This window comes from Xenopus laevis, chromosome 9_10S (genome assembly GCF_017654675.1).
Source record: "Xenopus laevis strain J_2021 chromosome 9_10S, Xenopus_laevis_v10.1, whole genome shotgun sequence".
NCBI lineage: Eukaryota > Metazoa > Chordata > Amphibia > Anura > Pipidae > Xenopus > Xenopus laevis.
The window spans coordinates 39921562-39941284 of record NC_054388.1 but is presented as its reverse complement, the minus strand read 5'-3'; the positions used below and the strand labels follow the sequence as shown (position 1 = coordinate 39941284).

The window sequence follows — 19723 nt, the reverse complement described above, 5'->3', positions numbered from 1 at the left end:
CTGGGAGTTGTAGTCTGGGGGACGGGTTCCCGCTAGATCGCCGCCCTTTTCCGTCATGTGGTCGGGAGGGGCGGGGTTTAGCTGTCACTAGTGAGGCCGAAGGTCTGAGTTGCTTATTCCAGCCGGACAGACAAGAGAATGAACCCATACTTAAGCAGGGAGAGGGCCGCCGCCTCCTTCAATCCCGAGACCATCACCTACATCCTGGATGGCAGCCCCGAGAGGACCCACAGGAGGAGAGAAATTGGTGGGTGCAGGGGTCGCACTGGGGCTATCGTGAGGAGCAGGGGCAGTTCTGGGGATATCAGGATAATCACTAGGAGGCGGGGCAATCCTCAGGTTATCACTAGGAGGCGGGGCAATCCTGGGGTTATCATTAGGAGAAGGAGCAGCTTTTGGGGTATCACTAAAGATAGGGACAGTTCTGGGGGGCATCACTAGGAACAAAGGCAGTTCTAGGGGAATACCAGTAGGGATAGTGACAGTACTGCAGGCTGTACTTGAGGTATAATTATGAATAGGGGCAAAACTCAGGGTAATTTATGAATAATGGCAGTACAGAAGCCATAACCTGGAATAGGGACAGTACTCTGGATCAAAGTAAGGGCAGCCAATTGGGTACAGCGCATTTTCATGCCATGCACAGGCCGTTGAAAAGCAAGATGTGGTGCGAATTCCTACTCTATCCACTGGGGCAATGACCGTAAAGTATCATTGGGCAGTAATAGTAAATATTTCAAGTAACTGCTGAACTGTTTTGACCTTTCCGCACTTTCTTCAATTTACCATTTATAGAGGGCCTGGTTCTCAATGACCCCAGCTTCCAGCATGAAGACCCCAACTTTCTGTCACGCAGTGAGCGGTACGAAGTGGCCATCAAGAAGAGTGCCCTGATGGTTCAGAAGATGAGGGAACATGGCATCTCCGACCCAGAGGAGATCTACTGGTTCAAAAGGTATGGGGCGAGGCTATGCTGAAAAAAGATTACATTTGTGCCCCCGTTTGAGGAAAATTGCTGGTGAGGGTTGTGAGCCGGAGAACTATAAACTCCATTTTTTCCATTTTTTTAAAAGGTGCTATGTCTGCTTACTATTTCTACTGCCTTGTTACTTTATAAAGAGAGACTTTTGAAGGCATCACATCTGTATGTAAATACAGTGATACACACAAGGTAAATAGGGAATATACACCCTATAGTAATTATGAGGATATTAGAAGTCACTCTTACCTTTATATGGTCACAGAACCCCTCAGTGACTTCTAATATCCTTATAATTTACAGTAGGGGGTACACTATCCCTTATAATTAGGGATGCACCGAATCCACTATTTTGGATTCGGCCGAATCTTGTGAAAGATTCGGCCGAATCCCGGACCGAATCCTACTTTGCATATGCAAATTAGGGATGGGAAGGGAAAAACGTTTTTACTTCTTTGTTTTGTGACAAAAAGTTATGCTATTTCCCTCGCCGTCCCTAATTTGCAAATTCGGATTCGGTTCGGCCAGGCAGAAGGATTCAGCCGAATCCTGCTAAAAAAGGCCGAATCCTGCCCGAAATCCTGAACCGAATCCTAGATTTGGTGAATCCCTACTTATAATACATGAGTGATACTCAGAGTTCCCTGTATAACTCTGCCTTTATATGTATAAGGCCTGCAGCCTTGTGCCTTTATATGGTCACAGAACCCCTCAGTGACTTCTGATATCCTTATAATTTACAGTTGGGGGTACATTACTCCTTTTGTATTATACTCATGATGCAGGAGAGCGCATATAACCTAATGACCTGTGACCTACTCAATGGTGACTTCTAATAGCCTTATGTTTAATAGTAGGAGAGAACTTTATCCCATAAGCAATGGTTAACAGTGTGTTCAGTTTAATCATTTTTCATGGTAACTTGTGAATAGATTTGAGGCAGGGGCACAATGAAACCCTTTTATTCGCTACCAACAAATGAATGCACCAGGGAAATGCTTCCTGCAAGATTCTTCAAGCTTTAAGTCATCATTTGCATTCCTCTCATTGCACAGGTTAACACAAGTCCCCGCCCAACCTTACTGTTATGTCACATACAATGAGTACATAGGAGGGGTATAACCGTAGTGACCCTTGTACATGATTCTCCAAGCATACACTATCACCCACAAACCTTGGACTTTTTCTCTCGGCACTGTGAAAGCTACAGCTTTTTTTCCCAGAATTCCCTGTTACAGACTCACATTAGACTGCACAGAGAACAAAGTGTGTTTGTGTAACACTGTTGTTTTACTTTGTACAACACTTGTTTAAATAAATACTGCTGCGTTCAGTAATTCTAGACCTTTTAACTATATGCTTGTTTATATTCTCTGCACTGCTGGTCCGGATTCCTGAATTAATGTAGCAGACGCCATCTGATTAAAGGAGAACTAAACCCTAAAAATCAATATGGCTAGAAATGCCATATTTTGTGTAATGCCCTTATTGCACCAGCCTTAAATTTTAGCTTCTCACTAGCAGCAATGATCCAGGATTTCAAACCTGTCATCTTGGAAAGTATCTGTGACACTCACATGCTCAGTGGGCTCTGAGCAGCTGTTGAAAAGCTAAGCTTAGGGGTCATCACAAATTATGAAGCAGAAAATAAGGTTTGTCTGTAATATAAACTTATGCTACAGGGTTGATTTTTGGATTCTCATGCTAGTTGCATTGGATTCCGTGCTGCCATGTAGTAATTATCTGTATTAATTACTAATCAGCCTTATATTACATTGAAGCTACAGGGGCATCTTTGAGAGCACAGATCTTTACTGCTAAAAGGGCTGTGGTTACCTTGGGATGATACAGAAGCCCAGAATACAATGTACAACCTTTCTAGCCTACTTCTTTAGTTAGGCTTTAGTTCTCCTTTAACAGACCTGGATGAGAACTGAATTGAGCATTGTTTCAAGAGACGCAACTAGCAGTGCAGACAGGGACACAAATACTGCTTTCACTTGTCCTTCCATTTACAGATGACTTTAAAAGCATTGAAAACTTGTTTACGTACAGTATGTCCTATCAGAACATTGACTGCCCCAAGCATGACATTTAGAAAGCTGCTCTGTGTCATAAATCATCACAGTAAAATTACATTATTACCTCTTTGATTCCTACTTTGTGGAACAGTTTGGGGAAGACCAAATACAATAATGTGTGATGGGAGTGGAAGAAGTCTAGCCTGCACAGTGCCCTGAGCACAACCCATATGAACCCCTTTGAGATTAATTGGAACCCTGACTTCGAGCTGGGCCTGATCCCAAACAACAATTCCCATGTGCTCTTGTGGTTGAATGGAAGCAAACCCCACCAATATTGTTCCATCATCTAGATCAGAGATCCCAACCAGTAGCTTGTGAGCAACATGTTGCTCTCCAACCCCTTGGATGTTGCTCTCAGCGACCTCAAATTATGTATAGTGCCAAGTAGAGCCTCATGTAGGCTGCCAGTCCACATAGGGGCTACCAAATAGCCAATCACAGCCCTTATTTGGCACCCAAGGGACTTTGAATGTTGCTCACGGGTAAAAAAGGTTGGGGACCCCTGATCTAGATCCTAGTGGGAACTTTCCCAGAAGAGGAGGGACTGTTATAGCAGTAAAGGGAGGGGCAACTTCATATTATGACCCTTGGGTTGGGAATGAGTTGTTGGACGGGCAGATATTTGGTTTCTTTTGGCAATATAGTGTAGCTGTTATTTTTCAAAATTAGTTAATAACATGGTAGAAGTTATTTCTAAGTGGGTAATGCCATAACATGCTTAGACATTTTACTCAGTCTACTAACCCATAGCAACCAGTCTTAGACTTCATTAGCTACCCTTTATTTGACATTTTGACTGTTCTGTCTCTCCTATGTAGAACCTGCCTTGGCTCTCAAACCGACCCCCTGGGCTTACACTTCAGTATGTTCAGCAACATGTTAGCCAATCAATTGACGGATTTGCAGAAGCAGAAGTGGTTGCCCCTTGCCAGTCATCTGCAGGTCATTGGCACCTATGCCCAGACAGAGCTGGGACATGGTTAGTCTGGGCTAGGGGGATGGGTGGCAATGCCAGAGAGACCCAACAGATGCCAAAAAACAACCTACAATCATTCTCAATAATAAGTTGTAGGGATGCACGGAACACAAATACTTGGAGTGGCGCCATACTGTGTGCTCCACAAAAGATTTGACCAAACACAAAACCCCATTCAAACTCTATTTTGCATATTTATGTAATTTTTAAGCAAATAAGCATATTCATCTGACTGAAGTTTTTGCCTCACTCTAAGCCCAATAGAGGCAACTGGGAAAGCAGTGCCAGGTCCAATAGAGGTGCCTTATGGTACTGTTGGTTGGTAAGCAGTTAATTTTAGAAGATAAAATTGGTGTCAGGTCAGGTTAAAGTCATACTGACATATGTTTAAAGCTGGAATGTGTCAGAGTGTATTATCTCAGTGGAAGCTGCCATAGTGAGAGCGAGCTGTTAAATTTCACTGGATTCCCATTGATGAGTTTGGATCGACAATTTTTTTTATTTTGTCTCTTAGCTGCTACAGCTGCCCTGTCAAGCCTTTTCTTTGCCTGTTAGTATTTATTGACTGGTGTGTGCATGTGTAATTATTTGCCTGCTATGATCTCACCACATTCAAATCAAGTGTACTTAACAAATTAATCCTTTTATTTTTTTTTCTTCTTTTCTTTTTCCTGGTGTAATTTTCTCCTTTCACATTTCACTGCTATTATACAATCACCTATCATGACTTCTTTCTTGCCTTCTTTATTTACTGCTACAAACTGACTTCATTTGTTTACCCTTCTTAATGCTCTTTTTTGTTTTATGTTACCCTATGATTCTCTTTCCATAAAACATTATATTTTGTTGTCTTCATTCAATTTCTCTTGTATTTTCCCAAATTTTCTTTTCCTTTCATTTCCATTGCTGTTTTCTCCTTTCTCCCTGTGTTTCTTGTTTGGCTTTGTTGCTCCATTATTTTTCCTATGCTCCTCCATTCTGTTTCCCCTTCCTCTGCAGTTTTGTTCACCGGGGCCGACCAGAGCCCCTAGATATTCATCTGGGCATGTTCTTGCCCACGCTATTGAACCAGGCTACACCCGAGCAGCAGGAGCGTCTCTTCATGCCTGCCTGGAATCTGGAGATCATTGGGACATATGCTCAAACTGAGATGGGACATGGTAACCACATTCCTCACCCTAGCATTGTACATCCTCTGATGAACCTGTCCTGTAAAAGCTTCTTAGACCGAGAAAAAGAATACAACAGAAAGGATTATTATTTGGCACATGTTTAGGTCTCTCTGGCCGGGCTGGTTTTCTTCTCTTTCTATGTTAGGGGTTGTCAACCTTCAGTGCTCCAGATGCTCCACATCTGCAACTCCCATCACAGCCAGTTGACCAGTTAAAGAGGTTGTATTTCTGCAACATACAAAGAGCCTAAGGTTGCCTCTCCCTTCTTTTACTAATGTGGAGGGTTGGTTCCTGCTGTCACTTTCTTCAAGTGATTTTGTGTCTATCGTTCAAACTAGGAACCCACCTCCGAGGGCTGGAGACCACAGCTACCTATGATCCATCCACCCAGGAGTTCATTCTCAACAGCCCAACTGTTTCTTCTATCAAATGGTGGCCTGGAGGATGTAAGAACATTGGAATATGTTACTTGCCTTGACCATGCCCATGGTGTAGGCCAGGGGTCCCCAACTTTTTTACCCATGAGCCACATTCAAATGTAAAAGGAGTTGGGGAGCAACACAAGTATGAAAAAGTTCCTTGCGGTGCCATATAAGGGCTGTGATTGGCCATTTGGTAGCTCCTATGTGGACTGGCAGCCTACAGGAGACTCAGTTTGGCAGAATACTTAGTTTTTATGCAATTACAACTTGCTTCCTAGCCCAGAATTCAAAATCTAGTACCTGCTTTGAGGCCATTGGGAGCAACATCCATAGGGTTGGTGAGCAACATATTGTCACGAGCTACAGGTTGGGGATCACTGGTGTAGGCCATACATTTACCGATTATATTTTTTGTATCCCTACGGATAACTATGAGCTATAAATATTGGTCAGTTTAGGAGTTAGGCATGATGGAAAATCTTATATGCTGATATGTCTATTTGCCAGTGTATTCTGCATTGGCAGATTAAGAAGAGGAGCTGCATCTTGCTGTTACGATTGTTTGAGCTGTCTGCCCAGATGAATTTGGGGTTGCAGCTTGTATCTTGCTTTACAAGTCAATAATTCATCAGTTGAGGCCAGGACCATTTAAAAAGAAACTGCTTAAAGCAAAAGCCTTTAAGTACTAACGTTTTTCGTTAAAAATGCAATTTCTATTAAACAGTTTGACAAGTTTCAAATGGGCATCTAACCACCCATCTTACATAATTAGTTTTAATCTGTTTTTCTTTTCTCTCAAAGTGGGAAAGACCTCAAATCATGCTGTAGTGCTGGCACAACTTTACACACAAGGAGAATGTAAAGGGCTTCAAGCTTTTATAGTGCCTATCCGCCACATGGGCACCCATGAACCTCTTCCAGGTGAGTCATGCTTAGGTAACATCCCTGGCTGTTGGCACAGTAATTTTATTGGTCTAACCAAAGTCCTTCTTTGTTGTACCGCACATGGCTGCAGGTGTGGTGGTTGGAGACATAGGACCTAAGTTTGGATATGATGAAACAGATAATGGGTTCCTTAAGTTTGACAAAGTTCGAATTCCTCGAGAGAATATGCTGATGAAGTATGCCAAGGTGTGCACTCTTCAATTAACTATTTAAAGGATCATTGATAAAAAAAAAGTGCTAGAAATATATGATCCCATGTACCGTTTTCTCTAGGTGGAGCCAGATGGGACTTACGTGAAGCCACTCAGTGACAAACTGACCTATGGCACTATGGTGTTTATTCGTTCGATGATTGTGGGAGACTCTGCACGCAGCCTTTCCCGGGCCTGCACCATTGCTATTCGGTATAGTGCAGTGAGGCACCAGTCAGAGATCAGAGCTGGGTGAGTCCTTGTTAAGTTGGCTGTAGACGAAGGAATGTAGAGATGTGATGCACTGAAGGCATAAATCAAATCCAGAATGTTTGAAACCAGACCCAAATCTCCATATTAAAGTTACAGATCACTTTCAAACAGGTATTGTATCTGACCAAGTTGTGTCACCCAACAACAGGGCTGTGTGGAGGTGTGAAAGTTTAAATGTTATCCTATTGGTCTGTAACATGACCTAGAACAATGCCCTCCTAAAACTTTATTTTGCATGTTTTATTTACATTTTAACACAATGTGCTCTCTCCTTCACATACTGTATCTCTGCCTACTCTCAGCGTCCACCATGCTCCTTCTCCTGTCTCTCCACTCATTCCATCATCTTTTTTTATTGCTACTTTGTATATAAGGTCTTGCCTTTGTCTTTTTTAGAGAGCCAGAACCCCAAATCCTAGACTTTCAGACTCAGCAATACAAGTTATTCCCACTGCTGGCTACAGCATATGCCTTCCAGTTTGTGGGATCCTACATGAGCCACACTTACCACAGAATCAGCGCTGAAATCCAAGCTGGTAACCTGAATGAACTGCCCGAGGTGAGATATTAGCGCTGCTCTTCTAACACAGATGTCCTTTTGCATAAGAGCACTAATGGCACCACACACCTTATCCGCAATTAGCTTCAGTCAGGCTAGAGCAGATAATTTTCATCGGTTAGTATGGGTTGCTCTGCAAAAAATTCTATATGTCCCTTTATGTGTTCAGATAAAATTGGGATGTGGTTCACAATGCATGAATGGCGGGGCTGTCATGTTACTTAAAGGAGAAGTAAACCCTTGCTAATAAAGCCCTACCCTACATAGACCCCCTCCCTGTCCTCCCAGCCTATGTGGTACCTTTGGTAAATGCCCCTAACTCTTTACTTACCCCTTGGTGCAGATTCAGGGCATCGGAGTTCACAGGCACCATCTTCTTCTCTTTGGTAACCTTCGGGAAGAAAGAGGCGTAACGGCGCATGCGACGAAAGTCACGGAAATTGCCAAAGTGCCGGAAGAAGACCGGAGGATTACCAAAGAGAAGAACATGGCGCCCGTGAACTCCAATGCCCTGAATCTGCACCGCAGGGTAAATAAAGAGTTAGGAGCATTTACCAAAGGTACCACCTAGGCTGGGGGGAATAGGGAGGCGGTCTATGTAGGGTAGGGTTTTTTATTAGCAATAACAAGTAGCGTTTGGGGAGCAACATATTGCTCTAAATAGAGAAGATGCTAATGGAAATTATAAAAGGAGAAGGAAACAAAAAAATATAACCTACTCCATTTTGTGCGTCATCAGGCCCCCACCTGAAACGCCGCATTGAAAACTGTCATTTTATAATAGTTTTGGGCACCAGTGTCTTGAAGTTTTGCCGTGGTGTAAAGTTTGGCGCCGCCATTTTCAAAATGGTGCACCACTTACGCCTGCGCATGCGCCCAGAGCTTTACAGTTAACAACAAAAGTTTGCGTCTTTTCATTTTTTTATAATAAATCACTGCAGACCTCAGTCAGACATACCCGTTCGCTGGATTGCTTTTTATCTTTGAATTACAGCTTAGCTCCTGAGCCCCTGCGCTCGCTCGCTGACAAGCTGTAAATTTAAACCAGAGCAAGCGCAGGAGCTTCAAAGATTCACTGAGTGTCCTAGGAAGCAGGATCCCGATTGGAGGTAGAACAAATGAGGCGGGGGCAGAGAGGTCAGTGATGACGTACGGCTCCATCACATGACCGCAACGTCATCTCTACCAGGGACCACATTAGATTCCAGTGCGCATGCGCAGGGCACTGCTGCTAACTATTGCGCATGCGTGCGCCCTATTCAGAGTGATTTTCGGACTGCAAACTGGGTATGATTTTACATACATGTTTAAACTTTTTTTTAAATCGATTGCAGCCCTTATATTGGGGAAGAAACTAATGAGGGAATGTTTGCTGTTAAATATATGTTCTGTTCTTCACTTAGAGCTGAAGTTTATTTTTGCCTTTCCTTCTCCTTTAAAGGGGAGGTACACATTTAAAATGAACTTTCCCAGTGATTTATTTATGAGAAACTGAAACTTTATTAAACATTTTGAATGAATTGCTGGCTTTTGTGGTCTGCCTTAGCCTTACTAAGTTAGTAGAAGCAGACCAAGTTAAACCAGGCAAACTAAAATCACTGACACTTGGCCCATTTACTAACAATCAAATTGTGGGGGGTTTTTTTTTTTTTTTTTAACAAATCTCGAAAAAATTTTGGTTTTGGTATATAATTCTAAATAGCTCTAAAATTAGAGATTTATTAAGTGTAAACCCCATTAAAGCCTTCAATGCCAAGAAAAAGTTATCGAGGTGCTGTAGAAGTCAATGGGGGAGGTGCACTGTTCCTATTGGACCATTTTTACACCAATCAGTATTTCGAGTTTTTTAAAATTTTTATAGGTTTTGGCTTGTTCAGCTGTCTTTTTTTCGTTCATACTTTTTATAATACTTTTTTATGATACATTCAGTGACAGCGGTGGTTTTAAAGATTGTGATTATAGTCACGGTTTCAAAAACTTCAAAAAATAGTTCTAGCTCTGCCTCTTCCCATTTGCTAGCATTAGTAATTCTAGAAACTAGATAAAATCTAACATGCCAAGCTGAAGATCCACTAAACCAATTGCTGAATTTTTTTCAAAGTTAATTTTATTTTTTTGATATCTCATTTAAGTTTCTTTTTTTTTGTTATTGCTATATAATATCACTTTTACAGTGTGCTTATTTTATCTATAATAATGAGTCAGGATGCCTTGAAATGAGTTCAAATTAATTTTGCATTTGTTTCCTTTTTCTTTTCTGTTGGTCCGCTGTTCTACCCACTGACAGCTGCATGCCCTTTCTGCAGGCTTGAAAGCCTTCACATCATGGGCAGCCAATGCAGGTATTGAGGAGTGCAGGATGGCATGTGGTGGGCATGGATACTCCCGTTCCAGTGGGATACCAGATATCTATGTGACCTTTACTCCTTCATGCACATATGAGGGTGAAAACACAGTGATGATGCTGCAGACTGCAAGGTGAGGAGGAAGAATGAGTGGCCAAAATATGTGATTTCTATTGGTTTATGACCAATACTGTTTGCCCAGGCAGTTTTTGAAATACAGTATTAATCAATTGTATTCATGTAATGGAAATATTAAATTGGGGCAGTGATTAGTTGCAAACCGCTGGTAACGGGAAAGTACAAGCATAGCTGCAGTTGGAAGTTAGCTTATACTTTTTATTTTGTTTAAAGGAAAACTATACCCCCCAAACAATGTAGGTCTCTATTAAAAGATACTGAGTAAAACAGCTCATGTGTAAAACCCTGCTTCATGTAAATGAACCATTATCATAATAATATACTTTTTTAGTAGTATGTGCCATTGGGTAATCATAAATAGAAAATTGCCATTTTAAAAAATAAGGGCCGCCCCCTGAGATTGTAAGATTCACTGTGTACACATACAAACCACATGTAAGGTCACATGAGCCAATAAACAGACAGAGTTCTGCCTTTTGCTTCCTCACTTCTTCCTGTTACAGTTAGTGTTGTAGTATTTCTGGTCAGGTGATCTCTGAGGCAGCACAGATAGAGTTACGAAATGGTGGCTCAAGGCAAAAGATGTAAAAGGGCAATATTTATGTAAATATATATTCCAGTTTGGTAAGATTCATTAATATGTCATTCAATTTGATATAAACTATCTGTTGCTTAAGTATTCATTTTGGGGGTATAGTTTTCCTTTAAAGCCTGTAATCTTTTCTCTCTAGGTTTTTGGTAAAAAGCTACATAGCTGTTCTTGCTGGGAAACAACTTGATGGAACGGTGTCATACCTCAATGATGTTTCCCAGCACCGTGTACAGCCCCACCCTGTTGCTGGCCGATCCTTTCTCAAGGACATCAATGACATTCAAAATCTGGTGGAGGCCTACAAACAGCGAGCTGCATGGTATGTCCCTATGGTAACAATGGATGGATTCCACATTTATAGACACACAGTTTGATTACTTTCCTTGTACTCTTTCTGATTGTTTATGCTACAGGTTAGTTGTGGCTGCTGCCAAGAATGTGAACGCTGACGTGGAAAGCGCAAGGAAGATGCGCAAGGAAGATGCATGGAATAAGAATTCTGTAGATCTTGTCCGAGCTTCAGAGGTAAGGATGGGTGGAGCTCTGGAGGTGAATATCACAATATGGCTCCTAGAGGAAGATTACCAATAATATCTTTGTAGTGTGCACCAATAACCACTCTACTCTGCTAATATCGGAATACCTTAGCCCTGTATTAAAGCGCCATTTTTCTTCTCCCAGGCACACTGTCATTATGTGGTCGTGAGACTCTTTGCAGAAAAGTTGTCTGAGGTTCTCGATGTGGCTGCTCATCGTATTCTGAGCTCTCTCTGCCTGTTCTACGCCCTACATGGGATCAGCAAGAACACTGGAGACTTCCTTCAGGTCTGTGTGCTGGACAGTCACTAGACAACTTTCAGTTCCAATGTTTAATACTTGGGTGTTCTTCCATATATTCAACCCCACACTGGAAGCCTGTCTTTTTATTGGAGATCTTTTTCCTTTATTAACTTAATCGCTGTTCTTGTGTTGCCTAATGTTATTTTTGTTATTTGGAGACCAAAGAGCTACTGCAAGTGACGAATGGGACCTTACCAGTGTTTTATGAATAGGCAGTAATATACTTCAGCTTAGAAGTCAATTTTTTGTCAATAATAATAAACAATATTGTATATTCATTGGCTTTTGCAGACAGAACTGTCTGCAAAAGACAAGTCTCTAAGTAAGCTGTGTACTTCTTGGTTAAAGTTTTGATGCCTGAATCGCTCTTGGTATATCCCAAGGCCCCATGTAGTTGGCACAGCAACTGAAAGCTGAGACAAACTGAACCATTCTGCTTGATAGGGGTAATTCATTTCAGGTCATTATAGGATGCTTCTTTCTCTATAGGCTGGACTTCTGACCGCCCTTCAGGTTGATCAAGTGCAGCAAAGAGTAAAGGATCTGCTAGCAGTAATCCGTCCTAATGCACTGGCTTTGGTGGATGCCTTTGATTACTCAGACACACAACTGGGATCTGTTCTGGGTAGATATGATGGCAACGTCTATGAGAATATGTTTGAGTGGGCAAAGAAATCACCACTCAACAAAACACAGGTGAGCAGAAATGTTTCGAAAAGGTATAGACACATAACAAATCTTAACCTTGGACACAGGGACATTTAGGGCCTTATTTATCAAAATCGGACTTTATTTATTATTATTAAAAAAGCACAATTCAATCAAGTCATTTTTTCACGACTCGCTTGATTTTTGGGGGGCTTTTTCCAGAAAAGCCAAAACTTTTGCCCAAAAAAGTTGGATTTTCAAACTGATTCCAACACAGATCACAGAAACTCTCAATTAGGATAGGGACTTCTCCCATTGACTTATATACAACCTCGGCAGGTCCGAGATGAAGAATTTTCGGATTCCGACTTTTTGCAGCATTACGTTTTTTTTCCACTAAAAATTTGAATTTTATAATAAATAAAAAAACTAGAATTTTTTGACTTTTTAACATTCGCACTTGAAATAAATAAACCCCTTACAGTACTTCTGCCTGACGAGGTTTTTTGCCTGATAATCTAATTTATAATTGTTCAACAGGTGCATGAATCCTTTCACAAGTACTTGAAACCTTTACAGTCCAAACTGTGATCCGCCCACCAATGCCGCTTAACCTGAAACTGGAAACACAAAAAGCAGTTTTCTTTGTTTGATAACCAACCCTCGAAGTAATGAAATTGTTCACCTAATTTCCATCAAATGTTGTTGATTAGCAAGGGGCCAAAGCAAGGCGTAAGCAATGGAATCCCACATTAACTGAGATTTTACCAAACCTTTGGCACGGCTTGTTGTTGCTCTAGGTTGGAGACAACCATATAGTTGGTAGAGCCATACCGACCCTTTTAGCCTTTATAAGAACAACATTGTTTGTATAGTGGTTAATAAACAAAAGTAGGAGCAATGATCCATCTAACCAGCAGAAGCGCCTCTCCATTAATGTTAAAAAGAGGTGGAAGTCCAATTTATAATAAACCTTTCAGAATGATGTAGCAATGATATTCTAAAGGCCAGATTTATCAATATGTGAGATTAGAGCTCACTACAGGAAAATTTACTGACTTTCTGTTCATTCCTATGGGAATGAATTGTATTTATTGAATGGTGAAACTCTCACTTTCACCCACTGATAAATATGATTTCAAAAATTCCATAGGTTTGAATAGAAAATGGGTGAATTTTTCTGTGGTGAGCTCTAATCTCACATTTTGATAAATCTACCTCTAAACTTTCGTCTGGGTCTAGAATTTGAGCTGTTTACTGTTTGAGTGACAGGCTCACTGAATTTAGCAACAGGATAGTATAAGTAAAATGGGGGGAGAAGTGCTAAAGAAGAGAAAGATAAGCAATACACAGTTATAATAGCATTTGACCCACATCCACCTGCTTTTAGGGTTACCAGGCACACTTCCATAGAAAAATTTATATCAAAAAATGATATAAGTCCCAAAGCTTTCTTCAAGTAAAAAATATTAATTTATTGAAGTACATTTTAAAAGAATTAAAGCTGGTACATACTACCCCCCATATCCCACCTTACGCGTTTCGCACCCTCCGGCGCTTAGTCATATGACTAAGCGCCGGAGGGTGCGAAACGCGTAAGGTGGGATATGGGGGGTAGTATGTACCAGCTTTAATTCTTTTAAAATGTACTTCAATAAATTAATATTTTTTACTTGAAAGCTTTGGGACTTATATCATTTTTTGATATAAATTTTTCTATAGTTGATGGCCCTTTTGAACTGGGGCAAGTCCCGTGGGCTTGGTTTGATTAATATGGACTCCCGATTTTGTATAGAGTAGTGTGAGTTACACTTCCATAGAAACCAAATGGAATTTTTAAGTTATTCTTCGAAGAGATGCAAAATAGAAAAGAATATAAAAGAGACTTAACTGCACAGTATATTGGGATACATTTGTCAATACTAGTGATGGGCGAATAAATTTGCCCGTCGAGAATTTCTGCGTTTCACTGGCAGCGAATAAATTCACGAAAATTCTACAGCGTCAAAAAATTTTGGACGCACGTCAGAATAGTTGTTTGCATCAAAATCGCTGAGCGTCAACAATATTCAGACACCCATTGGGGTAAATTTATCAAAGAGTGAAGTTCAGCCACTAGAGTGAAATTCCGCAGCTCTCAATTCATTTCTATGGGATTTTGAAAGGCGTATTTATCAATGGGCGAAAGTGAAAGTTCACCCTTTGATAAATACGCCTGTAAAAATCCCATAGAAATGAATGGAGAGTGGCGGAATTTCACTCTAGTGGCGGAACTTCACTATTAACTTCACTCTTTGATAAAATACCCCATTGACTTTACCGCAGGTGTCAATTTTCAAGTTTCACAAATTTTTCACCATTTCGCGGGAAGTTCCCAAATATTCCGTGAAGCGGAACGGCAAAAATTCTCCCATCACTAGTCAATACACTTAATGTTATTCTAAAGGAGAGCTTGTACTTTAAGGATCGCTTTTGACCACAGAAAGTAAGGGAATATTTATCTAATGGACCTGGAAGTGTTCACTGTAATGTTTCAATGTTGTTATTTGATGCATAGCTGAGACTGCCTCATCATTAATATAAAGAGAGAGAAGTATGAAATGTAATTAATCTGTTAATTTTTATGTAAAGATATTAATAAAGTTGTGTTCTTTCTTGCTCTGCCTCCGGTTTCTTTATTATAGTTACACAGTGGGCAGTGCTGTATAGAGAGGTTTGGTAAATGTGGTTCTGACACTGATGTTAGGCTGCTGTTGGTTGAATCTGTGGATGGCATTGTGTGCTGTGTTGAATAGCACACATCAGCTTCAAACTTAATTAAATATATGCAAGAAATCCCCTGAGGTTTGCCTTCTGGGTCTGGTAGAAGACCTACTCCCTCTGAATAAGACGATCTCTCATGAGAACATTGCTGTATTATGCTAATAATGGGCTGGATGGGAAGGGATACCACAAGAATACCTGTCTGGGTCAACTAAGTAAATAAAGTGTTACCATTCATTAAGCTGACGTACGAGGCCCGTGGCTGCCCGGCAAAATTCGACAAAATATGGAGCACGTGGCTAGACATAAACCTGGTTGAGATTCCTGAGTAAATCCCCCCTTGAACAGGGTGGGAATCACCCCTATTCTTAAGTACAAGACCCTCAATCCCCAGACCTGGAGCCAGGACGACAATAATGCATCCTTAATACAGCCCTGATGTGACATTGTACTATGACGTTTTCTGCGGCATTAAGATGCGATATGTATAATTTAACGATGCTGTGAACCATGCTATGTGTTGTTTTGTTTTTTGTTAATTCCCTGTATCCCCCTCCCTTGAAAATAAAAATCCAGAAAAGGTGGCAACCCTAGTAGCTCCCCATCTTCTTTTCTGCTGATTCACTGCACATGCTCTGTGCTTACTGAACTTAGGGACCCACTCACAATATACAATACATATAGAATCTAAATGTCACAATATAAGACTGATTAGTAATTAATACAGACAATTACTACATGACAGCACAGAAACCAGTGCAATTAGCATCAGAATTTAATAATCAGCCCTGTAGCATCAGCTTATATTACAGACCAGCCTCATTTTCTGCTTTATAATTTTCAACAACCCCTAAGCTTAACTTCTCAACAGCTGCTCAGAGCCCACTGAGCATGTGAGTGTCACAGACACTTTCCAAGATGGTGACCCCCTGTGACAAGTTTGAAGTCCTGGATCATTGCTGCTATTGAGAAGCTGAAAATTTAGGTTGGTGCAATAAGGTTATTATATAAAATATGGCATTTATTCATATGTATTTTTAGAGTTTAGTTCTCCTTTAATGCACAAGGCATTGCAGTAACCTCATTGCCAGAGTATCCTCCTTACATGGAGGGCAGATGCCCAGATAGGCAAGAAAAGTTGCTAATGCTTTAAAACTTGCATAAAATCTTTCTTAGTAGCAAAGTGTGTGGAAAACCCAATAATAAAAAACAGACCTACAGTATTTTGTTGTGGCCTGTGACTCAAATTATATATATATATATATATATATGCTCTGTCTCTAGATAATCTTCCCATTAGCCCAACAAACCCCTCTCTAGCCACCCCTAAAAAGGAAGACTTTAACTTTGGGGAGGAGACAGATGATCTCATAGATGCCCTTGGATTTGATTTGAACAGTCCTAAAAGAACCGGGGCAAAGGGAAGGTGAGTGTGTGTTGTTTCATGTCACTTCCTTCAGGGAAAGGAAAGTTTGTTCCCCTCAACCAGGCCTGGACTGGCAATCTTTGGGTTCTGGCAAATGCTGCTGTAAGGTCCCATAGACAGTCACTATTTAGTGGGCTGGTGGAGGACTATTTGGGCCTCTGTGTACTTGGAATGCCAGGGCCTATTTTGACTCCCAGTCCAGACCTGCCCTCAACAAATAAGCTGTGTCAATGAAATGAAGTGTGTCTTTGTATGAAGCTAGGCATACAAGTACTTAAATTATTTTCGCTCCCCAGTCCAGACGTTTGTCTGCAGTCCTTCTACCCAGGAATTTGATTGTTTTATGCAGGACCTGAGCATTCCACAAATTTTAAATGTGTGTGGGTGGAAATAAGGTGACATTCCCTTTGAAAGCATGCTTTTGTAATAGGGCTTACGGCTTCTTGCAGGCTGTGCCTTATGGTATAAGTCTAGTGCCCTGTTTCTCCTTGGGCCTCACAATGACACAATGTTGCTGGACTACATCCAAACACAGGGGTCTAAGTTGCTACACTGGTTGAATCCCCTTGATAATATTCTTTTTATCTCACATTATTGGGCACAATCGTATATTAACATCACTGCCATGAGCAAAGTGTTACTCATCAATGATATAAGAATTTGTGGCTTCTGGTTCGTTACTCAAGCAAACTCAGCTGACTTGTAAACTAAACGCCCATTACTTGGCATATACAGTAAAATATAGTCTTTCCATTAAAACTGTATATTGTAAACTACATGTCCCCTATTAATGCCACATCGTTGTTAAACCTGTGCCCAGTGAGATAGAATGTGTGTGGGTATATTAAAAATGATTTATGGTATAGCCACAGTCTTCACGCAAATAACTCCTCGCTAGCAGCGCCGACCATTCAACGGAGGGGACACCAATGTTTTAATATCAATCCGGCTTTATTATTTCACACAGTGTAGAGTTACATTCACAGTGGGTGCGCTATGTCAACCTACGCGTTTCGTGTCTAAGTGAACGACACTTCCTCTTCTAAGTGAACGACACTTCCTGAGGAAGTGTCGTTCACTTAGACACGAAACGCGTAGGTTGACATAGCGCACCCACTGTGAATGTAACTCTACACTGTGTGAAATAATAAAGCCGGATTGATATTAAAACATCGGTGTCCCCTCCGTTGAATGGTCGGCGCTGCTAGCGAGGAGTTATTTGCGTGAAGATTGTTGTATATGGGTCTAACACCCGAAGTCTCGCGATAGCTGCGACCAGGAAGGGATCGCTGAACACCGCGGTGAGCTCCGCCATAACCGCTTCTTCAATCGTATAATCACATATAGCCACAGTCTGTTTATATATCCCCCCCCCGGCTCTGATTGCATGAACATTACTGCTAGTGAGGCAATTGTAAGAAACTAAAGTGTCTGTATCTGTTGCCAGGCTACCATATGGATTCACTAAGAAATAGGCACATATAAATCCAGAGCACACCTTTATAGGAGTCTCAGTTGGAATTTATTATCAACAATTTACACATTAACCTGCTTGTGTCTGGGATAGCTCGGGATTTTCATTACCCTTTTTGTCCCTTATATTTCTATAATATAAGGCCTGTGTATTCTTTCAAACATCAATCGCACATTCATGGAAATAGTGGGTCCGGGATATGGCAATGCGGGAATATTGATACATGCTATTTTAAGCCATTAAGTGCAATGTGAGTGCAATTTTATATTCAAATTGGTTATAATAAAAAAGGTTTTACACTATCTTAAGAGCATTTTGTAGAGCTACAGGAAGCCTGGACATCAGAGAACTATTTTACGGTCTGCAGAATTTAGTACCCAATCTCCACCTCCTAAAGGCACTACGGTCCGAAGGTTGGTTAAAGGGCATGCAAACCTAAAAGGTGAAAGAAAAAGAGCACTTCTCCAGTAGAGTGTGAGTTCAAATAAAGGTGCATCATTAAAAGGGAATTAAAGTCTAAAATAGAATAAGGCTAGACATGCTGTATTTTGTATACTAAACATTAACATGAACTTACTGCACCACAAGCCTAATCAAACAAATGACTGTGCACATGCTCAGTGTGGTCTGAGCTGCTTAGGGATCGTCATAAATTATCATAACAGCACAAGTTAATGAATAACTGCCAGAAGCCGATACAGCAAGACTGATTAATAATCAGAATATACAGACTGCACTGGGCCCTGTGTTGTCATGTAATCTAATGTGGATTTTATAGCTTTTGTTTTGTTTAATACAAACTTTCTCCAACTCTCCAGAACCAGTGTCTGCAGCAAAATAATCCTCCAAAGTTTATCTGTTTAAATCTGGCTCCATGATCTTTGTCCCAGTAGCTGGAGTTAGAAACAGTAAAGGGAATGTAAAGGCAAAAATAAAATCCAATACAAATCTCTATACAGGAAAACAAACAAAGCTGCTTGAGTTCTGCATGGCTGGGAAGTAAGGCGGGGGCTCCCCCTGCTGTTCATAAGTATGACTGTTTCCCTGCAGAGCAGTTAGGGACCTGCTGACAATTCCTATCCACAGCAGTAAATGAAGGGGGGAATTTCACTGGATACAGTCAGGTTTCTTTTATATAAACCTCTCCACGGCTCTGCTTCCCCCAGGAGCAGGCAGAGTTAAAGATCAAGGCTAGTGAGCTGCTTAACATAGAGGAAAAGCTGGTTTTGGCCAGAGAGGCTATGGATAAGACCTCCGTCTGGAAAAAGAAAGCACTGCAGGTGCGAAAGCGTGCTGAGGAAATAGAGAGCATGAACAAGGTAATGTATGCCCACTCACATGCTTCTCTTCCAATTCTTTTTTTCCCCTATTCCCCATAATAATAGCTAATACAAGAGCTATTGTTGCTCATGAAGATGTTACAGCACTGACATCTTGTGGCAGATTGGTCAATAACCATTTAAAATATCAGACTTCCTTCTCTTTTCTCAGTTGGCATCACAGCGTTATGAGGAGGGAGACAAAGCTCTAGCAGAAGCCCACAAAGTGGAGTCTGAGCACCAGAGCCATTTAAAGGAAAAGTAGCATCAAGTGTTTTAAAATAATCAAAATATGATGCAGTGTTGCCCTGCACTGGTAAAACGGGAGTTCCTTTTTTTTCTGTAATAATAGAACAGTAGCTTGTACTTGATCTCAACTAAGATACAATTAATCCTTATTGGAAGCAAAGACAGTCTATTGAGTTTATTTAATATTTACATGATTTTCTTCTAGACCTAAGGTATGAAGATCCAAATTAAGAAAAGGTCCGTTATCCGGAAAACATCAGGTCTCGACCATTCTGGATAACAGAAAAAAAAGGGAGTTCCTTTTTTTTTCTGTAATAATAAAACAGTA

General features: G+C 40.9%; 1 protein-coding gene across 2 annotated transcripts; it reads left to right on the top strand.

Moving 5' to 3' along the window:
* The first annotated feature begins 122 nt into the window (after positions 1–122).
* Positions 123–14821, top strand: acox1.S (acyl-CoA oxidase 1, palmitoyl S homeolog). 2 transcript variants are annotated; one of them, XR_005964815.1, is made up of 15 exons: positions 123–247; positions 796–955; positions 3882–4042; positions 5550–5657; positions 6435–6554; positions 6649–6764; positions 6852–7021; positions 7439–7601; positions 9889–10079; positions 10816–10995; positions 11090–11201; positions 11358–11501; positions 12006–12212; positions 12705–13565; positions 13973–14821. XR_005964815.1 is itself a non-coding variant. In XM_041579234.1 (14 exons), the coding sequence occupies exons 1-14, from the start codon at positions 139–141 to the stop codon at positions 12753–12755; spliced, it is 1992 nt and encodes a 663-aa protein (XP_041435168.1). In that variant the 5' UTR covers positions 123–138; the 3' UTR covers positions 12756–13565. The 2 variants fall into 2 exon arrangements, 1 of the variants encoding a protein (XP_041435168.1); XM_041579234.1 differs by lacking the exons at positions 3882–4042; positions 13973–14821 and adding an exon at positions 5039–5199.
* The last annotated feature ends 4902 nt before the right edge of the window (positions 14822–19723 follow it).

Excerpts from the sequence above, each read along its gene's own strand:
- acox1.S (XM_041579234.1), top strand. The coding sequence starts at position 139 with ATGAACCCATACTTAAGCAGGGAGAGGGCCGCCGCCTCCTTCAATCCC. Across the intron at positions 248-795 it reads CCACAGGAGGAGAGAAATTG|AGGGCCTGGTTCTCAATGAC; the intron begins GTGGGTGCAGGG and ends TACCATTTATAG. Across the intron at positions 5,658-6,434 it reads CAAATGGTGGCCTGGAGGAT|TGGGAAAGACCTCAAATCAT; the intron begins GTAAGAACATTG and ends TTTCTCTCAAAG.